We start from the raw sequence: 25950 nt of genomic DNA, 5'->3' as shown, positions 1-25950 counted from the left end.
CCCAGCACGTGCAGCACGTCTAACCTCTTCACTCATATTCTGCTACTTGGCGCGAGACTGCAGAGCTCGTGGTTGGATTTGAGGGCAGAGTTGCAAGCACCTTGTGGCCAAGCCATCCTCAAATCCTTGGGGTGCCACACCATTCCGGAGCCTCCCAGGGCTCTTCTGCCTGGGAGGCTCCTCAGTGTGCTCCTAGAGAGCCACAAGCTTGCTTTGAGAGCACCCTCAAGTCTATTAAACCGACGGCTAGTCCTGTGCCTTGTTCGCTAGTTTCAGTACCAACGAGCCATGTGCCAGACAGCTATTAGGACACCAAAAAAGCATCAGGTGAATGAGTAAGACCGGTGGGCCTAGCTTTTCGCCCCGTGACACTGCCGAGAGCGCACTGGGCGGAGACTGCCGCTGGCTGTGTCCCCGCTGCGAGGCCCGTAATAACGTAGCACGTCCCCTACATGATCCCCCTGTCTCGCCCTCTCTCAGAGTGCGGGACAGATCGCCGTGCTGTGTAGGGGTTTCGGCGACACGCAGAGCGACGGCATGGAAGGGCCTCGGGGGCCTCGGGACCCACCTCCGCGGCCGCTGGCTCGCCACCTCTCCGATGCAGACCGCCTCCGAAAAGTCATCCAGGAGCTGATGGACACGGAGAAGTCCTACGTGAAGGTAACGGAAGGGGCCGCGTGTTCTTTCCCGCCCCGTCTCCCCGGGGGTGGCCAGCTGTGTGTCGGCAGGGCTGCCCGGAACCCCAGCACTCGTGCCAGAGCCGCCTGCTCCTGGAAGCGGCGGACTGCTGCCCGAGAGGGGGGCGGGAGGGCCCACGAGCCGAGAGGGCTTGGGAGAATCAGGTGCTCGGCTCACTGCCGTAGCAAGGTAGCTTTCGCTATGGAAACAGATGTTCTGGTTTGTCACCTGCGCTCTGTGGGAAGGGAGTCTGTACTGGTTTAGCAGGAGAGCGCTGGAGAGGACCTGAGGGGCTGAGGAACCAGGGAGGGACCTGCTCACAAGCAGCTGCTGGTGTGGCCCCCCACACCCTCCTGGTGGCCGTTGCCGCGCGGGACAGGTCCCCCACGACGGAGCAGCGGGTCATCCCAGGGCCGCTCCCACCCCGGCACAGAGGGGTACGTGCCGAGACTCTTCAGTACCCGAAGAATTCATTTGTTTCCGAGGACCCCAGTCAGTAGTTTGAGAAACCTTTTCTGAAGGACGCCTGAGCCCGGGAAGACCGGGTTCTTCTGTTGTCAGTATTTGCTGGAAGCTCACTTGCTCGGCCGGTGCTGGCAGCAGCATGGGCGCAGGGCAGGGGCTGAGAGTCCCACCAGGCTCTGCCCCGGGTGGCGGCCCGGCCTTCGGTGGTGCCCTCCACTCCCACTCACACCCGCGTGTGCACAGCCGGCTGTCACCTCCTTCCTCCACAAGACAAGTCTCAGCTTCCCCTTTCGTCAGTGTTACTGTCATTTTATCTGGACTTGATGGGCGGCCTACTCACAGGTAGAACTACCTAGAGCTCCTTCTTACGGTCCCGTGGGGAGAAAGAAAAGCTGTAGAGTGGACAGTCTACTTTCATATCCTGTTACGTCTTGTCCAGTATCTCACGTGGGGAGATGACGTGTACACCGGGGAGCTCAGACTGGGCTTCTGGATTGTCCTGTGATCATGATGGCCTTTCCAAAGCAGCTGTGTGCGCTGTGCGGTTTGAGGCTTCAGAGACCCCCCGACCCCGTGAGGGAGGGTGGAAACGAGCTTTCACCCACAGAGGCGAGGGCGGAATTCAGAGTTCCTACTGCTCTTGTCGATGTGGTTCTGCTTTACCGTTCGGCCACCCCGCACCGGGAGGGTTGTTTCACCGAGGGGCTGGCGGAGGACTGAGATGGACGTTCTGGGTGAGCTAGACGGAGGGGACCCTTTGCCCTGCAAGAAACCTGCACTTTGTTTTCTTAGGGCTGCAGCTGTCCGGCCCCGCGGCTCAGCGCCCACCTGCTTGTGGTGTGTAAGTCCTGAGCAGCCCCCGCCGGCACGAGGAAGGAGGGCAGCCCGTCCCTGGCTCTGACCAAATAACCAGCACTGGGTGCCTCTTGTGATTGACACACACACCATTTTTATTTTGTCATTTCTTTTTGTGGCTGACATTTAACACGGGATTTTACCTCTTGTTCATCTAACCTTGATCCCTGCATGCAACTTGGAACTGTCAGCATTGGTGTGTTCGCTGAGATACGGTTCCGTAGCTTCTCGCATCCCCCTGCTCTGAAGCAGTCGCCGTGGAAGGTGGTGAGGGAGGGAAGGCCAGGGAGCTTTTCGTTGCGACATAGGAAAAGGCATCACAGGCCTCTCCACTTGCTCCCGGGACCTATGCCATAAGGTTCTGGAGGCTTCGGCTCTTACGAAGCTCTTCAGGTCTAGATTTTTCCACTGTAAAATGAGGGAGCAAAATAGTGGACTTTGTAATCAAGTACTTCTAGCATTTTCATACTGAAAATTCTTCGGAATAAATGAAATAAGAAGAGAAAAACCTTTCCTATTATAAAATTATATCCTGGTCTTGGCTTCAAATTATTAAATCAACCCTTTATCTGAAGAGTTTTACAAACACTGTCCACTCCCACTGTCCTGCACTGCTGGAGCCCGGTTTACTGGAGACTCCGACATGGCCTAGATTATAAACATCATGACTGCTCTTAATCCTTGGACATTTTTTCTTGCATTCGAATATGGGAGCTTGAAATTCTGCTAATGCGTCAACCCTGAAGTTGAAGAGCTTCCCAGATCTTGTCCCGTCCCTCTCAGCTCCACGGTGGGGCTGTGGCCATGCTCGCTGAGGCAGAGGAGGAAGCAGGGTGAGCTGGCCGGTGTGGTCATGCCCGACAGACGTGCCATGCCAGAACTCAGCTTCTCGCAGGGAGATGAATGCTCCCGCTGCACTCGGCCACAGAGGGAGCCTGGCTCTGCCACCAGGCTGTCCAAGCAGGATAGGCGACCCAGCTGCTGAGTGCATTGTGCCATTGGCCTCTGTGAATTAGGTCAGAAATAATAGGAACTGCCTTCAGGGTCATGAATTTCAACAAGACTTGAAATCCATCATTCCCGGTGGGAGTCTGGAGCTGTGGTCAGGGTTGCTGGAAACTCTTGGGTATTTCGGAGACACGCGCGATAAAGATTCTCTTCTTCCGTCTTTCAGGATCTGAGCTGCCTCTTTGAATTATACTTGGAGCCACTTCAAAATGAGACCTTTCTCACCCAAGATGAGGTAATCAGTCCCCTTCCCCCTGGCCACTGACACACAGGTTAGTCTGTTTGCCCATGAGTGGACCTCCCCGGAGGTTCTATCTGCTGATCCCCAAAGAATCGGGGTTGGGACTAAAGGGTTGTCGGAGGGACCCAGGCGTGGCCTCCAAAGCTGTTTATGTGGCCTCTGTCACGTGATGCTCAGTGGCAGGAGTTCACCTGCGCAGGACAGTCAGTGTCCTTTTGGTAGAAGAAAGTGCGGCCAAAAGTTACTCTTTAATTCATGACTTGTTAATGTTAAATCTCAGTAATTAGTTCTTTTCTACTGACTTCCATTTTTCGCCAGTTTGAATCCTGAAAATGTTACATCCATTTATAAGGTTATTTTAGAATTACTAGAACCAGAGCTGTAAAAACTCTGTGCATAAACTATGTCACAGAGTGAATATGCTGCCATCTTTGAAGGATTTACTTCTGTCTGCTGCTTTCTGGTGAACAACTTGGGATTTGCCTGTGCGTCTGGGTGTTAGAGTGGTCTCTGGGTCTTCATTGCTGATGCCCCCTTTCCGATCCCGGCCTTCATATAGATGGAGTCCCTTTTTGGAAGTTTGCCAGAGATGCTTGAATTTCAAAAGGTGTTTCTGGAGACTCTGGAGGATGGGATTTCAGCATCCTCGGACTTTAGCAGCCTTGAGACTCCCTCACAGTTCAGAGTGAGTATTTTGGACTTTGGCTTAAAGCAAAAATAAATGGGTAGAATGCAGAACTCTCCCTTGAAAAAGAAATTGCTGTCCCTTGCCCATTGACAAGGTAAATTTAGTGCTGTCATTGCGCTGTTTTCCTCTGGCAGGTGGTAAAAGCCGGCCACGTTTGTATCTTGAGTGCTTCTGGTAGTCAGAGTCTGGGTGGCACAACTTACACAGAGTCTGCCCGGTGGCTGAGCATGTCTACCACACTGTTTGCTCAGATCTACTGAACGATATGTAGGGAGTTTGCTCGAAGCAGGAGCACCTACCCTGCATCTAATCTCGCATCTTCATGGTCATGTGACGCTGGGATGACAAGCATAGGCCAGTGGTTCTTCAATGGAGCCCTGTTCCAGTGTGAGCATCAGTGACTCCCCTCCAGGGAAGGAAAGGTGCAAGACAGTAGAAAGGGGACAGGGCAGGATACAGACAAAAGCATCTGTCCCAAGTAATGCTTGATTGATTATCCTCCCAGATCATTCATATCCCACTCTATCAGATGTATTTTTGTCGACCTTTCTTTCTTGTCCTTTGCCTGTGGTGTCAGTAGGCTCTGCCGCCAGAAGGCTTTCAGTCAAACTCAAGATCTGCTAGGGGGATGCCAGGCTGTTCTCTGTCTGCTGTGGAAATGGGGCAGTCCTGGCTTTATTTCATTTGGTGATTTCTCTGAGGCATTAGTGCTCTGGTGTCTGAAAGACAGTCGCCATGGATGCACCAAAGTAGTCAAATGCCACACCAGAGCCAGCAGACACCGATTAAACCATGTCCAATGTGACTTTTCCTTCCCCTTCTAGAAATTGCTGTTTTCCCTTGGAGGCTCCTTCCTTTATTACGCGGACCATTTTAAACTCTACAGCGGATTCTGTGCTAATCATATTAAAGTACAGAAGGTTCTAGAGCGAGGTAAGTTGCTCATACCTTTATATAACTGCCTTTTTTTTTTTTAACAGAGTAAATTTGCATTTAATAAGTGGGGATAAGTGCAGTTTTAATGGGTCATGCTCCGTTCTTGACCTTTAAACTGACAGGCATTAGAGGAAACATTCTTAGTTTATTTCAGTTTATTGGTAACAGTGAACACGTGTCCTAAGAGTAGAGATGTTTCTCTGCTTTGTTGTCACTCTGCTGTTAAATTACCTCTGGATTCTTTTTTTTTTTTTTTCCAAATTCCTTGATCTGAAACCCGGGAACCATAAGCTGCTGTTTTCTTCCTTTCTCGCTAACCTTCTTAGGCCCGAGGAACGACGCAAATGCCACCATCACACTCACAAGCAGAGCGGTAACTAGAGTTAAAGCCGCTTTGACGGAGCCAGGCAAACACTAACAGTTAACAGCCCACATCCTGTCACTGAAGCGCCCTTCCTCGCCCCACGTTTTTATCATCTTCTTTTATTGGCTTTAACTGAAGCCTTTCGTTTTCTTGACGCCCAGGGAGACCCGCTGGGTGGACCTTACCGTCTCGGGTTCGTGCCGCACCAGACAGGCGCTGGGGGCCGCGGGAGAGACTGCGCACGCGCGGCGGGGGGGGGGCGCGCGCGGGGGGGGGGGCGCGCGGCGGGGGGGGGGGCGCGCGGCGGGGGGGGGGCGCCCGGCGGGGGGGGGGCGCGCGGCGGGGGGGGGGGGCGCGCGGGCGGGGGGGGCGCGCGGCGGGGGGGGGGGGGGGGGGGGGGGGGGGGGGGGCGCGGCGGGGGGGGGGGCGGGGGGGGGGGGGGGGGGGGGGGGGGGGGCGCGCGGCGGGGGGGGGGGCGCGCGCGGGGGGGGGGGGCGGGGGGGGGGGGGGGGGGGGGGGGGGGGCGGGGGGGGGGGGCGCGCGGCGGGGGGGGGGGGGGGGGGGGGCGCGGCGGGGGGGGGGGGGGGGGGGGGGGGGGGGCGCGCGGCGGGGGGGGGGGGGGGGGGGGGGGGCGCGTGGAGCGCGTGGGCTCCTAGTAACGGGCCGGTCGGCCCAGCCTGGGCGCTGGATTCGAGGGTTTGGTGAGAGCCGTGCCCTTGTTCCGCTGCACGCGGATTGGAGGGAACTCTGCCGCGTGCGGCTCCGTCTGCTCCTGCCACACCCCAGCCGGGAGTGCCGCTTCACCTGAAGCGATTCTGTTCCTGAGGCTGCTTTCCGTGGCTTCACACCCGAGATTAACGTTCTCCCATCTGCCTCTCTCAGGAGACGTTTTTCTGTCCCATTCTTTGGCGTTCTCGTTTGTGGTGGCGGGGCGCGGAGAGGCCGGCTCTGCGCTGCGGGCCGCGGGCGGCAGGGGTGCGGCGCGCGGAGCGCGGGGAGAGTGCGCGGGCCCGGCGCCGGAAGGCGGCTCCGGGGAATGCACGCGAGCCTTCCGGTCGTCGTCGGAACCGTCTCCAGAAAAGGTCACCGGGCCGCCCCTGTTCTCTCTCTCACGGGACCCGGGGAGCAAGACAGGAACCTGCGAAGCCGCCTCCGTCACAATGTCATAACGTTTCTGGGACACAGATGACTCCCCTGGGACAGGCTCAGGGTTAAGAAATGGAGTCTCAAAGTGCTTCAAGTGAGCAAGCCCCAGCCAAAGTCTGTCTCCTCTGCTTGCTTCAACGGATATCTGACTCCCGGCGGCATTTCCTAGGAACACCTTCTTACTGACAGTAAAATTAAAGCACACCAGTGCTTTGCTCAGTTCTGAAGGATCCTCTCGGCAGCCACTTTGGTCACATTCAAAATGGTACCACATCTCCTAGAAGTTGTAGATTTTTGCCTTTGTGGCAAAACCCCAAATAAGGGTGTGCTTTCATTCAGATTGGCTGAATTCCAAACAGATGGCCAACGAGTGTCAGCAGGTGGACTCCAGAGTAGCCACTGGCACATCCGTTGGCACTCTCAGCACTGAATGGGGTTGGGTTCCTGTGTGTCCCCTTGATAACGTCAGACACTGGACGCAGGTCGCCTTCCCTGCCTGTAGTGGTCTGAAGGTCACATCCCGTGAGATGGACCGCTCAGAGCTGTGGAGGTGAAGGCTGCAGTGCTCACCAATTTATTTCAAAAGAAAACAAGACAGCCCCTTGTGTATAGAATAAGTAACAGTCTGTGCGAGGACGGTGGGGAAAAATTCCTGGTTTATTTTGATATATGATTCTTTTGCAGGGTAGGTGTAGGGTCTGGATAATACTGTTCTGTGGCTTTATGAATTGGTTGAAACTCACCTTTTAGGCAGCCCTAACAATCTCTCATGGGTTTGCATGTGAATATGCCTTTAAAGTCAGACGTTCCTACATTTCAACTTGGTGTGCAGACTGTACTATTTAGACAGCTTCGTAACTTCCCTTTTTTCATGGGGTTTGCCCCCTCCCCCACGACTGTGATGCTGAATCCATGTTGACAGCTGGGTGCCTGACCCACTGAAGCATTTGGGTTTTTTGGCATTAGGATGACTGTAGAAGTGGATGATCTGTGACTCCATTAAAAAACTGAATGAAGTAGGGTTGAATTTCTCCTGCTGTGCTCTTCTAAGGGTCTTTTATCCCCCTGCTCGTAGCTAAAACTGATAAAGCCTTCAAGGCTTTTCTGGATGCCCGGAATCCCACCAAGCAGCATTCCTCCACCCTGGAGTCCTACCTCATCAAGCCGGTTCAGAGGGTGCTCAAGTACCCTCTGCTGCTCAAGGAGCTCGTGTCGCTGACGGACCACGAGAGCGAGGAGCACTATCACCTGACAGGTAGGAAAACGGACCGTGACTGCCGCCACCCGCCAAGCCTGCCAGGCCCCTCTTCTCTTCCCTGCTTCGTTTCACATTCTCAGACCTGCCTCAGGACCATGGTTCTTAAGCTTAGATACAATTTTAGTATGTGCAAGTAGCTACTAGGTATATGGCCAGCCCTCCAGACGGACAGAATACTTGGGCAAAATGATGTCATCGGAGGAGCCCCAAACCCCTCTGGAGGGGTGATTCCATTTTCGTTTTTCAAAGAACGTATTTGAGCTCAGAGAGATGAAATCCGTTACTTTGGGTCTCTCGGTTAGCAAAACAGGGCTGCTGGAACGGAAAATGGGGTCTATTTTCCTGCCACCTTGTGAGGTTGTGTGTTGCGCGCTGCCCAGAGCTGCTGATTGAATCCATTGGGTGAGGCTCCACCTTGTGGGGATTTCGGAGCAGAGCCCAGCTCCACAGCCCAGCTCCCAGCGACAGGTTCTGCGTTACAGTCCAGGCTGATGTGTCTTCTTTTGCAACCCCAGAAATTACGGGCTTAAGATACAATTTGTCAAATACACAAAGCCCCTCAGTTTGAGATGAAGTAAGAGTATCCCCTAAAGGGATGCTGTGTTTGCATCAGAGAAATAGTGATTTGTTCTCTGCATGTGAAAACTAGGTGGTTGGTCTACCGGTAATAAAATACCTGCGTAGAGTAACAAATTTATTAATACATATTAGTAGTACTGAATAATAAACACTGAAAAGAGTTTCAATTAAACTGGCTCTTTTTTCTATGACAAGCATACTTTGGTATCATAAATAACAAAGACAAAAATTTTTTTTACATGGAAGTTAAACTCTACAAGTAAATGATACAAATTATGATTAGTATTCAAATAATGTGAAAAGATCCTTTTTCATCAAGATGATGTTTAAATGGGTATATTAAAAATTGCCTTCCAAACTTGCCTCCAAACTGAATTAAAATACTGAATCAGAACAAAATAACGCAAAATGCTAAATTTATAGGTAACCTGAAATTTTGCGTTTTGACTTTGACAAAATCATTTTGTCCCTCACCTGCCCAAGTAGAAAGTTATAAATAAGCACCGTGTATAAATGCAAACAGTTGCTGTGGTCATTAGGGGCATTTACAGAGACATTAGTAAGTTCTTGCTAACAAACTGTTGTTCACAGTTTCCAGTCTTTGGCCCGGGAGGAGAGGCAGAATTTAAGGGCAGGTATCCGATAGCCAGTGAGTCTTGGGTTTTAGTTTTGGCTCTACTCCTTATTTCTCTCTTTAGAAGTCTGGCACAATACTTAACCCCCCTGCACCTCAGTTTCCTCATCTCTGAAATGGGATTGATTACAGCTCCTGTAGTCATTGAGTTACTGTGGGGATGAAATGAGATGATTAAAATAAACCACCCATTATAGTACCTGCCAAATAGAAGGTGCTCGATCAGCGCTAGCTCTTCTTATTAGTGATACTTTTTACCTGTGTTTTGCCTCATTTCAAAGAGACCTGGAGGTGGGAGATTGTCCTGTTCTTCATTATACTGACTGGGTTACAGTGGGCTGTGTGAGCCATACCTGAGTAACGCTTCCGTTAGTAAGAACTGGGCTTGAATCTGGCTTGAATCTTGAGCTTTTTCATTACGGCTTTTGGTAGGACTTAAACAAAGTTTATAAAATAATTTTATATTTTTCAGAGGCACTAAAGGCAATGGAAAAAGTAGCAAGCCACATCAATGAGATGCAAAAGATCTACGAGGATTATGGGACCGTGTTTGACCAGTTAGTGGCAGAGCAGAGTGGAACAGAGAAGGAGGTCAGTGGGGCTTCTGGATTCTGAGATGCTTGAATGCATTTGTTCACTGCATCTATAGGTGATCTCCAGACGAGGCCAGTGTGTTCGGGCTCTCCTAGAGGAGAATATGCCTAAAATTTTTTTGATCTTAACGCTTGCAGTAAACCATACCATTTAAGTATAAACGGAACAGAAAATTCATTATACTGGTTTAAGAATGTAACCTTATGTCACCTTAACATTGTGCAAAAGAAAGCAAGAAATATCACTAAGCTTACATCCCTCCCCCCTCCCCCCTTTCCATGGGGCCTTGTGAGGCAAGCCTCGGTCCAGAGGCGGGTGTGTACATGAAGAGCGCGAGCTGATGGGAGGATGGAAACAGGAAGTGGGGTCAGCAGGTAGAAAGAACCGATGTCTAACATCGGTGGCTGCCTCCTTACTTACAGACCTAGTTTAAGTGGAATTTGACAATTTCTATATTTTTCTTCTCTGGTTAATTACTAAATTAGAATCTTGAGCTTTTCAAGTCTACATATAAGAAAACGTAGTTTCAGTAGAGAAAGGCAAGAACAGAAAACAGCTGGAGTTTAATTTTTTGTGACAGTTTCAGTGTTGGTCTTTTTATCTTTGCAGGCCCAGTGTAGTTTATGGATTGGGGTGGTGACACTCTGGATGGACCTCAGTGTCCATTTACATATAATGTGTGCACTGAACCAAAATGCCTATTTATGTTATTTTTCAAAGTTTGATGCTTTGCTCTTATTTTCAAAACCTATACTATTTAAAGGCCCCATGTTTACGGGGGCCATAAGAATCACGTTGAATGTACTTGGAATCCCCATATATACATATGTGATTCACTGTCCAACATGAGACGACCTACCCCTGGGGTCTCCCTGTCTTCATCTCCCGTTTTTATGATACAGGTAACAGAACTTTCCATGGGGGAGCTTCTGATGCACTCTGCAGTTTCCTGGTTGAATCCATTCCTGTCTCTAGGAAAAGCCAGAAAGGACCTTGAACTCACGGTGTTTGGTTAGTATCCCATTTGAAATAATGTAAACTTAAAAAAGACTGGTGAAAATGAAGATCTTTCTAGACCCGCCAGTCCAGCTAACTCTGATTTTCAGAAGGAGTTGGAATCACTGCTGTAATGGCTTTTGACTGAACAGAGCCAGCCTCCAACTATGTAAAATGCTGTCGCTCTGCATACTCATTATCTTGTTCTCCCTTCTGCTTGGCTTAGTGCTTCTGGCCAACTGTTACAGGAACAGATCTCCTGAGGCTATTTTGAAACCTGCTATCTTAATTGTTTGCTGCATTTCCAAAATGTCTTAATTCTCACTAAGACCGATTATAGACAGTGTATTCTCACCAACATGAACACCATGTCCTCAGATTTCGATAAAACAAAACAGGGATTTTTTTCAAAAAATCGCCAAGATCTACTTGAGATGATTGTTTTTAAGTAAGTAGGTATTTCTGCATCACTGAAATGTGATCAGAGGAGAGCACCATTTATTCACCTCCTGTGCTGGTATAATGGGATCCGGAGCGGAGCCATAGGTTTGAAGAGCTTTGTTCTATTAAAACATTCTAAGCCATAATTCAACCTTGGAAGAAAGTTTGTACAAAATAATGAAAGACTTTTCTTTTTCTTTTCCTTTCTTTAGTTTTTAAGAGAGCTGTCATATTGGTTTATAAAGAAAACTGCAAACTGAAAAAGAAATTGGTAAGACAAGAAGTACATTTAATTAAAGCTACCTTTTCATGCTCTTTGTCCTGTCAGTGTTGGTCTGAGAAGCCCGCTCAGAACCAAGGCCTCACTGGACTAATGGGACTTACTCCTGGGGTGACTAAGCAAACCAGATACTCAGCTATTATTCTCCCATAAAACAATGTCTGCTTTTAAAAGAAGACGTAGACAAATTCCCGTGCTGGGGCCTACACCAGAAAATCAGCTTCCATATCCCTGAAAATGACCCATGTTTGCTCCATGCACATAAGAGACCATGTAACTTTGGTTTGTTTTCAAACGACTTTTACCTTAGTTCAAAAAAAGAAAAAAGAAAAAGCTTGGCTGTGGATACCGTAAGCCATCAGTCATTACTGTCCAGACGTAATGAGGACACAGAAGGCTTGGTTGTCATTCTTGCTGGTGTCTAGCAGTCTGTGCTCCCCAGACCACGGCTCTGCCCCAACCCCCCTCCCCCCCATTCTGAGATCTCTGAGAACTGGGAGCGTACTGCACCTGACCACCCACAGCTGCAAGGAGCCTCGCATACAGGGAGAACTTCATGTTTCCATTCCTGCACATCTCCTCTCTGGGTGAGAGCTTGCTCTAACACTTGTCTTGGGGGACTTTCCTGTTACAGCCCTCGAATTCCCGGCCTGCACATGGCTCTGCCGACTTGGACCCATTTAAATTTCGCTGGTTGATCCCCATATCCGCACTTCAAGTCAGACTGGGGAATACAGCAGGTAATTGTTTCATGTGGTATGAGGCTAGGAAAAAGTTGTTTTTTTTTTTTTTTTTTTTTAAGATTTTGTTTGTTTGTCAGAGCACAAGCAGGGGGAGTGGCAGGCAGAGGGAAAGCAGAGGGAGAAGTGGGCTCCCCTCCCCACAAGGAGCCTGATTCGGGCTCAATCCAGGACCCTGAGATCGTGACCCGAGCTGAAGGCGGCACACACTTGACTGACTGAGCCACCCAGGCGTCCCAGGAAAAAGCATTTTAACGGGGCTTATTTGCATTGTGGAATGAAAAACTAGGAAAGAACCTTCAGAATAATTTCTGAGTTTTATTTTATAGGCAAAGAAAGTAAGGACAGGAGAGGTTGTTTTGATTTTTTTTTTTTTTTACAGACTTTTAGAGAAAGTAAATGCCAAATTTGCCTTTTCTTCGCCAGATACCTCTCGTTTCCTTATTTTCACTCTCAATGGTTTTCAGCATTTTTCCTGCCTAATATCCTTGATATCCTAAAATTTGTTAAAGAAAGGACCACAAACTTAAATTAAAAAATTTTTGATATATCAGAAAATTCCTTAAGATTAAGCAGTATTGTATGTGATATTAGGAAAAAAAAAAAAACTTTTCCACCTTGGAAAATGTTCAGAGGTCCTTCTGGAATTACCATGTTCTGGTGACAGTGCCTCCGACGACAGAAAGGACCAATAGTCTAAGGCATGCAGTGATGCTCTGGATCCCTGTTTTGTTTGAGGTGCTTACACTTCCTAAAACGGGACTGACTTTGGGCTGGTCTGTTTACCTCAAGTACCTGAGCACATCCTACCGTTCCTTCCAAAGAATACAATGAATGGAATGGGGTTGACAAACAGGATCCGTTTAACCTCCTTCCCCAAGAGATGTGATCCAGCGCTAGGGAGAAAGCACACTGGGATGGATGGAAAACTACCAGGAAATGTAAAAAGTAACTAAAAAGTATTTGACTTTTGATAACGATTTGTGAAAGTCATACATAGAATGAGGCACAGAAGAAAATGATGAGACTCAGGACAGGAAATATTTGACGTGAGTTTCGAACTTCACATTTTTGGCAAAGTCGTAGACCCTTGTTTCCTTTTACACAGGGACAGAAAATAACTCCGTATGGGAACTGATCCATACGAAGTCAGAACTAGAAGGACGGCCAGAAACCATCTTCCAACTGTGCTGCAGGTATTACTGATTTCCAAAAATTAAAGCCAATGGGAAAAAGACAGAATTGTGCTCTCTTAAAATTGGGAGTTTATTTTTAGTGCTCTCCTGAATTTTGATGACTTCAGGATCACACCCAGCCTCCCCCAAAATGGCAACTGTGTCTGTAGTAGAAGACATTGATTAAATATGTATCCAAATCTTAGTGCTCAGAGGCCTTCAAAAATGATCACCTCTCCTTCTGTGAGGAGACCAAGGTACACAGAAGCTGGGCGACTCGTGGTCAGTCTGTCCTGAGAGCAGTAATAGGACACTTAAGGACCAGGGGATGTGGACACAAAGCATGAGGACACGCCACATGACTGTTTTCTCTTCTCCCCTCACCAGTGACAGTGAGAGCAAAACCAACATCGTCAAGGTGATTCGATCTATTCTGAGGGAAAACTTCAGGCGTCACATCAAGTGTGAATTACCCCTGGAGAAGACCTGTAAGGATCGCCTGGTACCCCTTAAGAACCGAGTTCCTGTTTCAGCCAAGTTAGGTGAGAACTTTGCTGGCCTTGTGTTTATTTAGGAAAACACAAGCTTCTCTGTAAGGATATGTTTTTGTAATACAGCAGTGAGTCACCACTTTGTAAAGTACCAGGGGGAGCCCTGTAAGCTCTGAACCAGACACCCGAGCACACGGAGTGGTGTGTGAAGGTGGTGGCAATTTTATTTCCTTTTAAGAAACTTAAGGGGCGCCTGGGTGGCTTAGTTGGGTAAGCGTCTGTCTTCAGCTCAGGTCATGATCCCGGGGTCCTGGGATTGAGCCCCGCGTTGGGCTCCCTGCTCTACGGGGACTCTGCTTCTCCCTTGCCCTCAGCCGCTCTCCCTACTTGTGCTCTCTCCCTCTCTCAAATAAATAAAATCTTAAAAAAAAAAAAAAAAAAAAAAGAAACTTAAAATGCCTCTTGCTCCCAAACCTTGTATAAACTATAACCACCCCCAATCCCAAGTCCTCATTTTACCACCAGCTGACATAGTCTCTTTACTACCTTATCTCTTTCTTCCATCGAGATGTGCAGGAGTCACATAGTCTCTTAGCTTAGCTTGGCTCACTGCAGTACTCCCAGTGCTCCGAACAGCTCAGGCATCTAAAAAGTCAGTACTTGAATTAAGATCAAGAAACCTTATGTTCATTTTTACCGTCAATTAAGTCAGGAAGGAAACACTCCAGATCATGCTTTTCTTAAACTGTCTGCCTGTTAAAATTTTAAATTTTCTGCTTTTTAAAATTTCAGTTTAAACCTTCTCTCTGTATTAACTGTTTTGTTAATATCTTTGGTCTTGTTTCTTTTCTTTGTCACAGTGTGACCTCCTCTTCAAATTCACTGTATATTTTCTACTTTTTTCTCTATTGCCAAAATAAGCTGTAGCCATCAAAACTATGCTCTTACTGTCTACGGAAACATCACAGCTGAGAGCTCCCCTTTTCCCTTCAACCCAAGAGAAAAGAATTACACACAAATGATTAAATTATTCCTATTAAATCTATGAAAGTTGGCTAGAAATTCCAGCAGAGACCGTTCTCATGAGTGATGAAGGGCATTTTTCTACTTCTAATGGAGCAGCAAGGGAAATAAGGTGAGAAGGCAGGCGTAGAAATATGGTATAATCTTGGCTGTCCAGTTTCAAAGTACTTTAGTGAAAGAAAGGGACCTAGATTTTATTAGTAGCTAACTTTTTCATTTATCCATTGGCAAAATAAGAATCCTAGCCTTCGTAATAGTTTATAGCTTGTTGTTCTATCTGAACAATCGAGCTCTGGTAATAGGTCATCTAGAAATGCCCAATCCTCCGACATAAAATTTCAAATAAACGTTAAGTAAAAAATTTCCACACTTGGCAGTATCTGCACGTTTTGGGTGTATGTGTGTTTTTTTTTTTCTTTTTCTTTTTTTTTTTTTTTGCCCAAGCCCCAGGATAGTTGGTAACAGAAGTGAGATGATGTTAAGTCATTAAGATGTTACATCTTATAACGTACATTGCAAAAATTACGCATTGTGGAGTCTTTTTCTTGATCACGAGGGGAAATGCGCTTTTCTCACCACAGCTTCCTCCAGGTCCTTGAAAGTCCTCAAGAATTCCTCCAGCAGTGAGTGGCCCGGCGAGTCCGGCGAGGCCAGCAAGGGCAGCTCCCTGGACTCGGATGAGTGCAGCCTGAGCAGTAGCACCCAGAGCAGTGGCTGCGCCCCGGCCGGGAGCAGGCAGGAGTCCATGCAACACCCCCGGCCAGGCCTGGCTGATCTGTCAGACAGTCTCATCAAGGAGAGTGACATCCTGAGCGACGACGAGGATGACTACCATCAGACTCTCAGACGGGGCAGCCCTACCAAAGACATTGAAATTCAGTTCCAGAGACTGAGAATCTCTGATGGCCCTGATGCAAAGCCAGCTGAACAGCAGCCTGGCCCGGAGGGCCGGCCCACAGGGGAGCAGCCCAAGCTGGTGCGGGGGCACTTCTGCGCCATTAAACGGAAAGCGAACAGCACCAAGCGGGACAGGGGAACTTTGCTGAAGGCACAGATTCGCCATCAGTCCCTTGACAGTCAGTCTGAAAATGCCAACCTTGATCTCAGTTCTGTTCTCCAGCGAGAGTTCAGTGTCCAGAGTTTAACCTCGGTGGTCAACGAGGAGTGTTTTTATGAAACAGAGAGCCATGGGAAGTTGTAGTGCCATTTCAGTCCAGATGTGGGCTTGATGGCTTGTATTACTTTTAAACTGGTGGTCAAGTGGAAATGGCAGAAAAACTCATTATTGGGTTTTGTGCGGCATACATTTTCCCCACAAAATAGTTGTAAAGATTTAAGTTATTTTAATTTATTGTAGATCAGAAAACTAGATTGAACTGATCAGAATCTGTAAATTACTTAGTTTATAGCCCTTTTGATCAGGTATCAAAATGACTTAGGATCCTTAAAATTGCAATCTATTTTAATTTATGTGGAAAAAGTAAGATGGGGGAATTGTGATTAATAGGTCATTGTTTTTTTCCCAATCCTCTGGGCATTTTCTTTGAGCTGTTAGTTTTTGCTTTATTTAAAGCATATTTATTTTAATGTGGGTGAGGGGCACAATGTGCAGATGCTTCATTTTTGTAAGGTTGTTAACAGATGCTGTTTATACTGAACATGTCATATCTATGCAGTATATATATTAAAAGAAAGAAAGCTTGTACTGTATCTTATTTGATTATTTTCTCTACCAAGCTGTACAGTAAAAGGGAAATAAGTCACATATGGTGATCGTATTTTTATTGTCCTTCCGTAGAAGACAGAAAGAGTACACATCTGAGCATAACACTGTGGAAAGCAGCATTCCGTGTGCTGTTAGAGTCTGTGTCTCTCCTTGTCTTTTTCCTGAGTTTTGCTTTTATTTTGTTTGAGTTCTTCTCTGAAATTATAAGCAAAGAGGTGTGGGTCTTCATCACACATTTTTCGGTATACATCACACAGGCTCTTAAAGTGTGAAACAGAGAGCTGGCTGGGTCGAAGGGTAGGGTCCACGTCTGCCAACTCTAACAGTTTTCCAGTGCTTTCCACGCGCTGAACTTCAGGGAATAACATTCTGAGGAGAGAAAATCAAAATTTCAAAATTTTACTTAAAGAATTCCTTAAATCATGATGCTTCCTTCTACGCACTTGAAAATGACATCGAGAGGGAGTGGAGGCTGCGGCTGGAGTGTCCTTGGGGCCCCAAGCCAATGGAGAGGGATCTTGATCGTGCCACCAGGCAACAGGTACAAAGGACCACTGAAGGAGGAGCTCGTCTGCCCTGTGAGGTGTGTCCACAAGGGAAAACACCTTCCAAAGCTCAGTCAATACAAGTACCTTTAAGCCTTTAAGGTAAGTTTAAAGAAACATCTATTCAGTTGTATTCTTATAGAAATGTTTGATTTGCCTCATTCTAATATGAAACTTGTCTTATTTCTTGACTCTCTTAGCTTTTGTGAATGTTCACCGCCAAGGAATGACCTTTGCAAAGTTTGAAACCAGGTGATGTGAAAACGCAAAGATTTACCTTGCAGCATCTTTACAACTGATTTGAAGTATATATTTTAAATTTCATCTAACCTAGCAGATCACGGTTTTAAAATGAGTAACAAAACTGATTGAAATGTTGCAAAGCTACACCTGGATTTTATTTCTTTTCTCAATAGTTAGGGACTCTGCAGAGCGCAGAGGTCATGGCCAATGGAGATGGGAGTTTTTCTTACAGGCTGCTGGTCCTCTCAGTAAGGAACTGCACGTTCCCTATGGTGTCGGGTGAGCTGTGATCTTGGAGTTCAGCTTCATGGCAAGGGGGGGGCCAATGTGTGGGTGCATGTGACACAAGGACACCAATGGGTCAAAGCGGGCACACTATTTGGGGTCCCTCTCTGCACAAGAGACGGTGTATAGGAGATGAAGGGGCCCATCACTTAGGTTGGAAATGCCGGGGCCAGCTCTGAGGCCTACTCCAGGATTTCCAAAAGTAGAATATACTTTTTGTGATCCCCCCCCATGAATCAGGGCCATCATGTACAGCTGTACAAGTCACACCCTGCGTGCAGCTGTACATGATCATTCTAACTAGCACCAAGACAGCTGGTGGCATCCGTCACTACTCCGCTCAAGTCTCTGCTCAAGAAGTAGTAACTCTCTGGTGAAGTATAAATCCTGGCCTAATTACGGCCAACAAATGGCAAGACAAGGATTTAACACCAGTCAGCTCCAATCCTCAAAAATGAATTTTGTGGGCTGCAAGGATTTCAGGATGCAGCTGCCCAGCTGTACCTGAAATAATTTCATATGCTAAGAAGACACTTCATAGAACCAGAGCAAGAGCAAAGAGATGGGGCTTTATATAAAGGGGAGGTGGGATCAGAAAATGAGAAATGCGTGCCTATGGAGCTGGGCGCCTTTAAACAGCTAAAGTTTGGCCATATTAGATGGCAGCTTTTTAAAAAAACATCACACACACACAGCTTCCTGCCTAAGTACTTGGGCCTAATTAAACATTTTCTTGGCTGCCAATGGATAGAAAATATCACTGTGGTCATTTCAGGGCCTCAAGAGGCGCTTGGACCCTAAAGCACCATGTTCTGTCTGGGTTTCCTGACAGTGGCCATGTGTGTGCACAGAGTAGTAAGCACAGCAGACTGAAGGAGCTCCCCATTACATAAAAACATGCTTGTATGAAGACCTCGTGACGTCATTTTGGCTGTTCCAACATTATACTTGCTTCCTAGTTCTAAGTGTGTCCTTAAAAGTGATATAGCAAGTTGGTGGGAAGAAGAGCACTCAAAAAACTCAGTATGGGGCGCCTAGGTGGCTCAGTCGGTTATGTGGCTGCCTTCAGCTCAGGTCGTGATCCCGGGGTCCTGGAATCGAGCCCCATGTTGGGCTCCCTGCTCAGCGGGGAGCCTACTCCTCCCTCTGCCCCTCTTCTCTGCTCATGCTCTCAGATAAATAAAAAAAAAATCTTAAAAAAACAACCCCAACTCACTGTGATAATTTATTATTTGGCCTTTGTTTCAGGTTCCTGACACAGAGTTTCTAAATCCTTTAAAATTTCCTGATAAGGGGTAATAGGAGCTTTTGTTATGCCTAATAAAACTCCTTTTCAACCATACCTGAATTTGTGCTAATGAGATGACTCTTGGTGGGTCCCTAGATAGCTTTAGGATGGGGACAGTTGTCAAAGGAACTAACCCTGTGATTAGAGGGTTGGAACTCTGCCTCACCTCCAGGTCTCTAGGAAGAAGCGAGGGGTTGGAGACTGAGCTCAATCACCAGTGGCCAATAATGGAATCAACTGCCTAACGGACTGTCCGTAGAGACCCTTAAATGATGGGTTCAGAGAGCTTCTAGGCTGGTGAAGATAGTGAGGTGCTGGGAGGGTGAGGAGCCCCGAGAGGGCACAGAAGCTCTGTGTACCCCTTGGCTCCCATACATACTTGCCCTATGTCTCTTCCATTTGGCTGTTCCTGAGTTATATCCTTTATAATTGGATAAATGAAAGTGTTTCCCTGAGTTCTGTAAGCCACTCTAGCAAATGAGTGAACCTGAAGTGGCAGGGGGTAGGGTAGAGGCGGTGTCACAGAAATCCCCATTTCAGTGGTGACCTGGGACTTGTGACTAGTGTCTGAAGTGGGAGCAGTCTTGTGGCCCCTGAACCCTTAACCTGTGGGCTCTGTGCCACTCCAGGTAGTTAATGTCAGACTTGAATGGAATTGTAAGACACCTAGTTGGTGCCTAAAGAATTGGGGGACTTGTTGGTGTTGGAAAACACACCACACATGGGGTCAGAAGTGCTGAGCGTAAAAACGGTTCATATGGTCTGCTCTGAGAACTCAGGGTCATTATCAACTGCACAATTGTCAGTTTTTAGCTTGTACTGATGCTAAAACAAAACCTCCTGGTGGCCTCTAAGCTTAATGCAGGGCTTTGCCTTTTCCTCTGGGCCAGTCAAGGTTTGTTCACCTCAGGATTTGAATGAAGAGTGACATTTACAGTTAGCTTGAGGAATCCTAAAAACAAGGTTCTTAATCTTTAAAAGTGCTTAAGGATTTTAGAAAGCATGCCAGTGAAAGGCAGAGAAGGCATTCTTACCCAAGCCCTCGATAGCAGTATTTCCTCCGGAACTGAAATGCGTTCTGAACGACCTTCTCCACCAGCTTGAAGGGCTGCTCGATCCTGGGCTGCACTAGGGGGGTGAAGTGCACCACGCCCACGTCCACCTTCATCGTGAGCAAACATGCATCATTTTGTGGCATGGTAGAACATGATTAAACAATTCGTCTTTGTCAAACACAGGTGGACGGGTTTTTGACCGCATGGTTCTCATAAACCCTTACATGGACTTCGGCTTCATCTTCTACAGGCAGGTAAGCTGTTGCACTTGGCTTTGAGCTGACTCAGAGCCATCCCGTGCGTCTGCTCTGTAATGACATCCACTAGACCTGTGCTTGATGATCACTTAATGTTAAAATGTAGTTTTACAATGGCCTTTAAGATCAATCCAAATCATCATTAAAGTCAGTAGGCAGCTAACAGATAGCTTTAGAGTATTTTATTTAGCTTTGGAAAGTGTAAAAAAAATAAGCTGCAGCAGCAGTTCTGGCTATAAGCTGGGCTTCCAAACACAGAAGAGAAGGCAGATGGCCCCCCAAGGACCATTTAGTGCTAAACTCCCCAGAAAGGGAATCAATTAGGACACCACTTATTTTGGGTACAGACCCCGATTAATCAGCTGGACCGAATTCATGACTGTCACCTGCACGGCCACATCACTTTCTGGGAGCAACTTGAAATGCCCCAGGAGGCCCAGGCAGGATCAAATAGAAAGTGGAAACCCCCCAAAGTGTCACTGTTTGAGTGGTGAACTAGCACTAGCAGTTGAGATTCTCTAATTATCAGAAAATAAAACTTTTCAGGCATATCTGTTAGGAGATTTAAACCCTGTCTCTATATTCAAAATAACAAAGGAATAGTATCGAAAGGACAAAGGGAGAGATAGAGTCAAAGCAGTTATCATGCACAAAAATGCCTGACAGAGACTATGGCCTAACAAATGGGAAGTCTGTTCATAATTTACAAAAGCCTTGTTCTCTAAGGAATTGTTAAATTTGCTACTTAGAACATCACACGGACTCTACAAAGGCTAAGAAAGTACAGCAATTGATGAAGTTGGGGTCGTACTGCTGCTTTTCAGAAGGAATTCATTCCATTTTTTAAATTCCACAGGGGTTATCTTGTTCTCTTGGGAGGCCTTGCTTCTAAAAATCCTTGTGGCTATAAAACTCCTTAAAATCAGTCTGTCATACATGAGAATGGCAGTGTTTTCAGTTTCTTGATTTTAGGATGGAGGAAAAGTACTTGTATATGAGGTGTGGACAAGAAAAGAAAATGAAGACGGGCCCGTCATCAGGGGGCCTGGGCAGGCTTGTGGAGTAGCCAGTGGTGTTTCTCCTGCTGCCATGACGTACCCTTTCCTCGAACCATCACTGACCCTGTCCCAACTGTTTCAGATTAGCTACGGTGTCCCCACGGGATAACCAGAAGAGGTCCACGGTAGGCACGCGGAGGACGGCCTAGACAGTAGAGTGAAAACCGCCAGCAGAGAGGCCTTTCCACACCGACTCCCCTAAATATCCATCAGCCTTCAGGCTACTTTGGTGGGACAGGAGTTACCCCAGAGAGTGACTATCTGTAATGTTAAATGTTCTCATTAAATTTTAATAGTTTTTCAAATTGAGTTCTATGTGTTGCTTAATCAGTTTCTCCAGGTTTGGTAACAAGTACTTCTATAGGAAACGAAGTGCTTGGTTAAAAGGCCAGGACTTTCTGTAGACCGGCACAACCCACCACCAGGGTCCCGGGGTCTGGGAGAGGTTTGTGATCAAGAGAGCAGAGAGCGGCACTGGGAGGGTAAGGACTGTGGAGGGGGCCTCGGGGTTCAGGTGGAGTGAACGGGAGCACTACAGTAAACAAGGGAAGAAAAGACGGCTTCATCTGAAAGCATTTCTGTGGCCGGAAAAAGAGCTAATCTGTGTGGAGGACGGTGGAAGAAGCTGCCCCAGATACACTACCATGACTTCAAATGTCAAAGAGTGCTCACAAACTCTGAAACATCCATCCCCACCTTTCCTCCTATTGATTTGGAACAGAGAAGTGAACCCAGCTGTCCAGGAAGGTTCCAGGCCTTGCCCCGCCCCACCACTGTACGCCTCTCCATCTGGCATCCCGTCCCGGTCCCCGACTCTGCTGCCCTCCAGGACTCAACTCCAACCCTTCTCTGCCGATTCTTCCCCAGTCCAGTCAGTTCGGATGGTGTTCTTCACAGGTACCAGGTGTGATCCAACAGCCTGCCATTCTCCAGGGAAACGGATCTTGCAGCACAGCAGGAGATACAGTTTGAGCCCTAGCCAACCCCAGCCCATGAAATGTTACAAAAACTCTAAATGAGGCACAAATACAGGTTTAGATACAGTCTCCTTCCAGTACAGAGACTGCCGCTTCCAACTTCTGTGGATTTTAAAATTTGGCCTCCTATTTGCCTGATTTATTCCTTTGAGATAAAGTTGGTGTTTGCAAATATAGGAAATGTCTCACATTGGCTTTAGATAAACTTTTCTAAGCCCTGTACCAATATAGCAGCACCCTATGTTAACTGTAGCAGCCTTCTAAAGTTTGAATGTAATTGTGTTACCCAGTTAAGTTGGCTAACAGCATATCCCAGCTACAAGAAAATACCCACTCACAATCCAATCCAGTTCCTATTTAGAGGAGGACCCTGAGAAACTCAGTGTGAAAACGGCTATTCCAGCAATGTGTCCTTGTTTCTCTGGGAAACCTCCCGTACTCTTCTCTACTCCTGCCCCCAAAAGCACTTTTCAGAATCACTCTGAACGATAGAGCCCATTTTTCTCTAGAAATATAGGAAAGCTAGTCTGTAACTAGGGTAACAGATACAAAAATGCTTTTTACTTACAATTGAATGCTTATTTAAAAATTGCAACCATTATTCTTCCTTCCCTGAATTTTAACTCTATTAAAGGATTTCCTTACAAAAAAAGAAATCAGTACATAGGCACTAGATACACTTAAAAATTCTATTTTAATGTTGTCAGTCCCTTTCTAAATTCAGTCTATTGGTATACCAAAATGACCTGCTAAAACTTCAAATTAAAGGATTTATAGCGAATTTAAATATTTGCCTCTCAAATCCACTCTAATATCAATGCTGATTACGTTTCTCAACATTAGCAGCCGTGGCTCCAAAAGGCTGCAGGCAGCAGTTTCATTTTCCAGGCCAGCATGTCTAGGGCATGACTGGTTATGAGCTCAGAGCTGCACTTTAGACTCATAAGAGACCTGGGATAAGAAGCTATTAAACCTCTAGCATTAGAGACTGCCAACTCAGATCTCGAGTCACCGTGAGGATAGAGAATGCTGAAGAATGGGCAGTCTGTTCCTGATGGAGAATCGTAATATGCCAAAGAGCTAACTTACCACCCCTGTGAAATGACACAGGCACGACAGGAGCCATTAGCCAAGAAAGGGTCTTTGACCCTTCCCCTGGCATTCAAGACCATGGAAGGAAAAATCATTAGGAAGCTGTCGTTTATAATTAGCTGAACTAGAACCATAACTGGGAGAGGACAGAAGGGCGAGAAAGAAGGTCAACAGGGAATAATCAATAAGCCTTCAGGAGCAAGAAGAGAAGGATTTTCAAAGTTCAAGGTGGCACCGTCTCAGACTCGTGTAGATGGGAATGGGAAGGGTGTGGCTGGATCTGATGTGTCCGGCACCACCTGAGGTTTGGGGGAGTCACATTCAGCGTCAGGTGAAATGACAGATTGAGGTGAGCACCCTGGGGGATGCTTGGGTCCTGCACCCACCAGAGTCTGACTCTTCAGGTGCCTGCACCGAGCTAGTGACAGCCTCCAGTTACAACTGCCCTGGATACGAGTTAACAGAGCGGCAAGGCACTAACGCCTGGGATACTCTAATTACACGTTTTATAGAAAAACATTCACAAATATGAATGTACATCAGATTTCCTATAACTGGTTTATTCTGCCTGTAATCTTTGTCCTAAGCCCAATTTAAGGACAGAATTTCAGTTTTAAAACCTTAAAATGCAAACACTTTAACAAAAGCATCCCAGGTGTTCTAAACCAAAGTATTCAACAAGGGCTGACACACTGTTTGTACCTACACATCTTTCTTTAAAGTTTAGAATTTGTATTTTCTACAGCAATATTAATTTCTCCAGAAGTTCAATCTCACCTTTTTTCCCTCCTATAGATTTCTGAATGGTTTTTCTTTCTTTCCTCCTCAGAATCACAACACAGTCACAGTATTTCCCCTCAGCATACGTATGTAAGAGAACAGATATGACAGTGAGCTGAGAGCATGATGAGGAATACGCCTGAGAGAGGCCCACGTGAGGGGAGCAGATGGAGAGAGAAAGCATTTTACTGGGTAAATTATGCACGTAATTGTATGCATGTAAGTAAATGTATGCATGAATGAATGTAAATTGTGCCTATCAGTAATAACAACAGCAAGATGAGTCAGGGTCTCTTGGTCTCAAGTTAGGGAAACAATTTCAAGGACGTGAATGCTTAATTCTAAACAAAGCACAAGAGGGACAAGAACTATCAAACATCACATTAGGGTTCTCGGTTATATTTAACCTGGAGTTCCTGGGTCAGCCTTGGGGGAAACACCCTTCTAAAACCATGACCATCGCCATCAACCATGACTTTGGTGTTGGTGAAACAGCAGCACCTGGAGGCGTCTGCTCCTGCCGCGGCCAGAGGTGGTAGCACCCCGGGCAATCACGAGGCCTGGCCTCAGCTTCCGCAGGCCCAGAGAGGCTCCAGCACCTCCGAGCCAGGGAGACTTCGAATCTAGGCAGACTCACAAGGCACTCAAATAAATACTGCTGCTATGAAAAACAGTAATAGTAAAAGACTCATAAATGAACATGAAGGCAAATACATTAATTCATAAGGAGCCATGACTGCCAAAGAGACTAGGCGTGAACTCAGCTGCCTTGTCAGTGCCTTCCTCTCTTAGGAAATCACCGCTACGATTAGAAGACCGTGCAGTGCCGCGGAATGGGAGCAGGTATACACAGACTGACGGTCGTAACGGGCGCGGCACCAGCCCGAGGGCCTGACTCCTCACCGGCACAAGCAGTGCTGGATTCTCCTCAGCCACGTGCCGTAAGCACCCAGGCCAGTGCTCCTTCGGCTGAGGTACTTGTTCTTACACGTACTCATGCTGTCCTGCTCTTGTTTCTCACTTGAAAGACATTCTGTCTTTCTAAAGGTGGATTCTGTAGCTCCTGGATCTCATCCTCTACATGCTTATTTTACTCTTTAACTCATGGTGGTCTGGGGGCACCTCAGAGTCTTCCCTATGTATCACCAGAGAAATAAAAATAAGTAAGAAACATGAATAAAACCAATGCAAGCTTTATAAGCTGGCAAGATCACAAAGTCCTCACGAACTCACCCAGTGCCCTAGAGTGTGGGCTGGGGCTGAGACGCAGCAGGCCTAGCTGGGTAGGAGAGAGACACGGGGAAGGAAGGCGAAGAGGAGCAAGGGACGAGGAGGGTCAGGCCTGAACCAGGCATCCTCAGCCCACCATCTTGGATACTGCCACCAAATGAGGATGTTTTAAAAAAAGTGTTCTGCTCTTCAAAATAATGTGCAAAGAGGGTGCAACGGTTAAGTCCCAACAAATACCTATTTATACTACCTGTGAGACTAAAATAATTAGATCTGCAAATGTCACCACAAAATCCAAAGATAGTCTTAACATTCTACAATAATGTGAGGAAGACAGAAAACAAGTCCTCAAGATCCTTTCTCCTAAAGACATAAAAAGGAGAAACAAAACATAAAAATAAGGTAACAGATAATAAACGAATATAAATGCAACTTGTATAGTTTCCCCTTATCCACAGTTTGCTTTCTGTGCTTCCAGTTACCCGCGGTCAACCACAGTCTGGAGGCAAAAGATCCTCCTTCTGGTCCAGTGTCAGAAGGTCCCCAGTTGCCTAACGCTGTGTCACTGCACCTACGTCCCTCCCCTCCTGTCACCTCATCATGTAGGCATTTTATCCTCTCCCATCTTCATCATAAGAGTGAATACAGTACAATAAGATATTTTGAGACCACACATAACTTTTATTACAGTATAACTGTGCTAGGTGTTCTACTTTATCATTAGTTATTCATCTTTTACTGTGCCTGATTTATAAATTAAACTTTAGGTATGTATACATAGAAAAAAACATGGGACATATAGGGCTCGGTCCTATCTGCAGT

At 46.9% G+C, this 25950-nt stretch overlaps 3 protein-coding genes across 6 annotated transcripts in view; 2 read left to right on the top strand and 1 right to left on the bottom strand.

Moving 5' to 3' along the window:
- Nucleotides 1-16344, top strand: part of TIAM2 (TIAM Rac1 associated GEF 2) — a 191229-nt gene extending 174885 nt beyond the window's left edge. For 3 of the 4 annotated variants that reach the window (XM_027602341.1, XM_027602342.1, XM_027602343.1), the window contains exons 2-13: nt 481-660; nt 3173-3241; nt 3807-3932; nt 4760-4868; nt 7457-7636; nt 9325-9443; nt 10349-10457; nt 11096-11154; nt 11798-11903; nt 13012-13099; nt 13466-13620; nt 15174-16344. In XM_027602341.1, the coding sequence (XP_027458142.1) occupies nt 481-660; nt 3173-3241; nt 3807-3932; nt 4760-4868; nt 7457-7636; nt 9325-9443; nt 10349-10457; nt 11096-11154; nt 11798-11903; nt 13012-13099; nt 13466-13620; nt 15174-15793 (1920 nt within the window). In that variant the 3' untranslated portion in view covers nt 15794-16344. The remainder of the gene's footprint in view (nt 1-480; nt 661-3172; nt 3242-3806; nt 3933-4759; nt 4869-7456; nt 7637-9324; nt 9444-10348; nt 10458-11095; nt 11155-11797; nt 11904-13011; nt 13100-13465; nt 13621-15173) is intronic. The other variant, XM_035728554.1, reaches the window with a different exon arrangement.
- Nucleotides 16345-16359: 15 nt separating this feature from the next.
- TFB1M (transcription factor B1, mitochondrial) overlaps nt 16360-25950 on the bottom strand; it is a 66472-nt gene continuing 56881 nt past the window's right edge. The window contains exons 6-7 of the mRNA XM_027602353.1: nt 19714-19841; nt 16360-16687 (exon numbers count right to left, since the gene is read on the bottom strand). Coding sequence (XP_027458154.1) covers nt 16450-16687; nt 19714-19841 — 366 coding nt within the window. The 3' untranslated portion in view covers nt 16360-16449. The remainder of the gene's footprint in view (nt 16688-19713; nt 19842-25950) is intronic.
- CLDN20 (claudin 20) overlaps nt 19928-25950 on the top strand; it is a 15237-nt gene continuing 9214 nt past the window's right edge. The window contains exons 1-2 of the mRNA XM_027602354.1: nt 19928-19988; nt 23948-24090. The gene's annotated coding sequence lies outside the window, so the exon portion shown is untranslated. The remainder of the gene's footprint in view (nt 19989-23947; nt 24091-25950) is intronic.

Source organism: Zalophus californianus, chromosome 7 (assembly GCF_009762305.2).
Source record: "Zalophus californianus isolate mZalCal1 chromosome 7, mZalCal1.pri.v2, whole genome shotgun sequence".
NCBI lineage: Eukaryota > Metazoa > Chordata > Mammalia > Carnivora > Otariidae > Zalophus > Zalophus californianus.
This window is presented reverse-complemented; position numbering and strand designations above follow the sequence as displayed.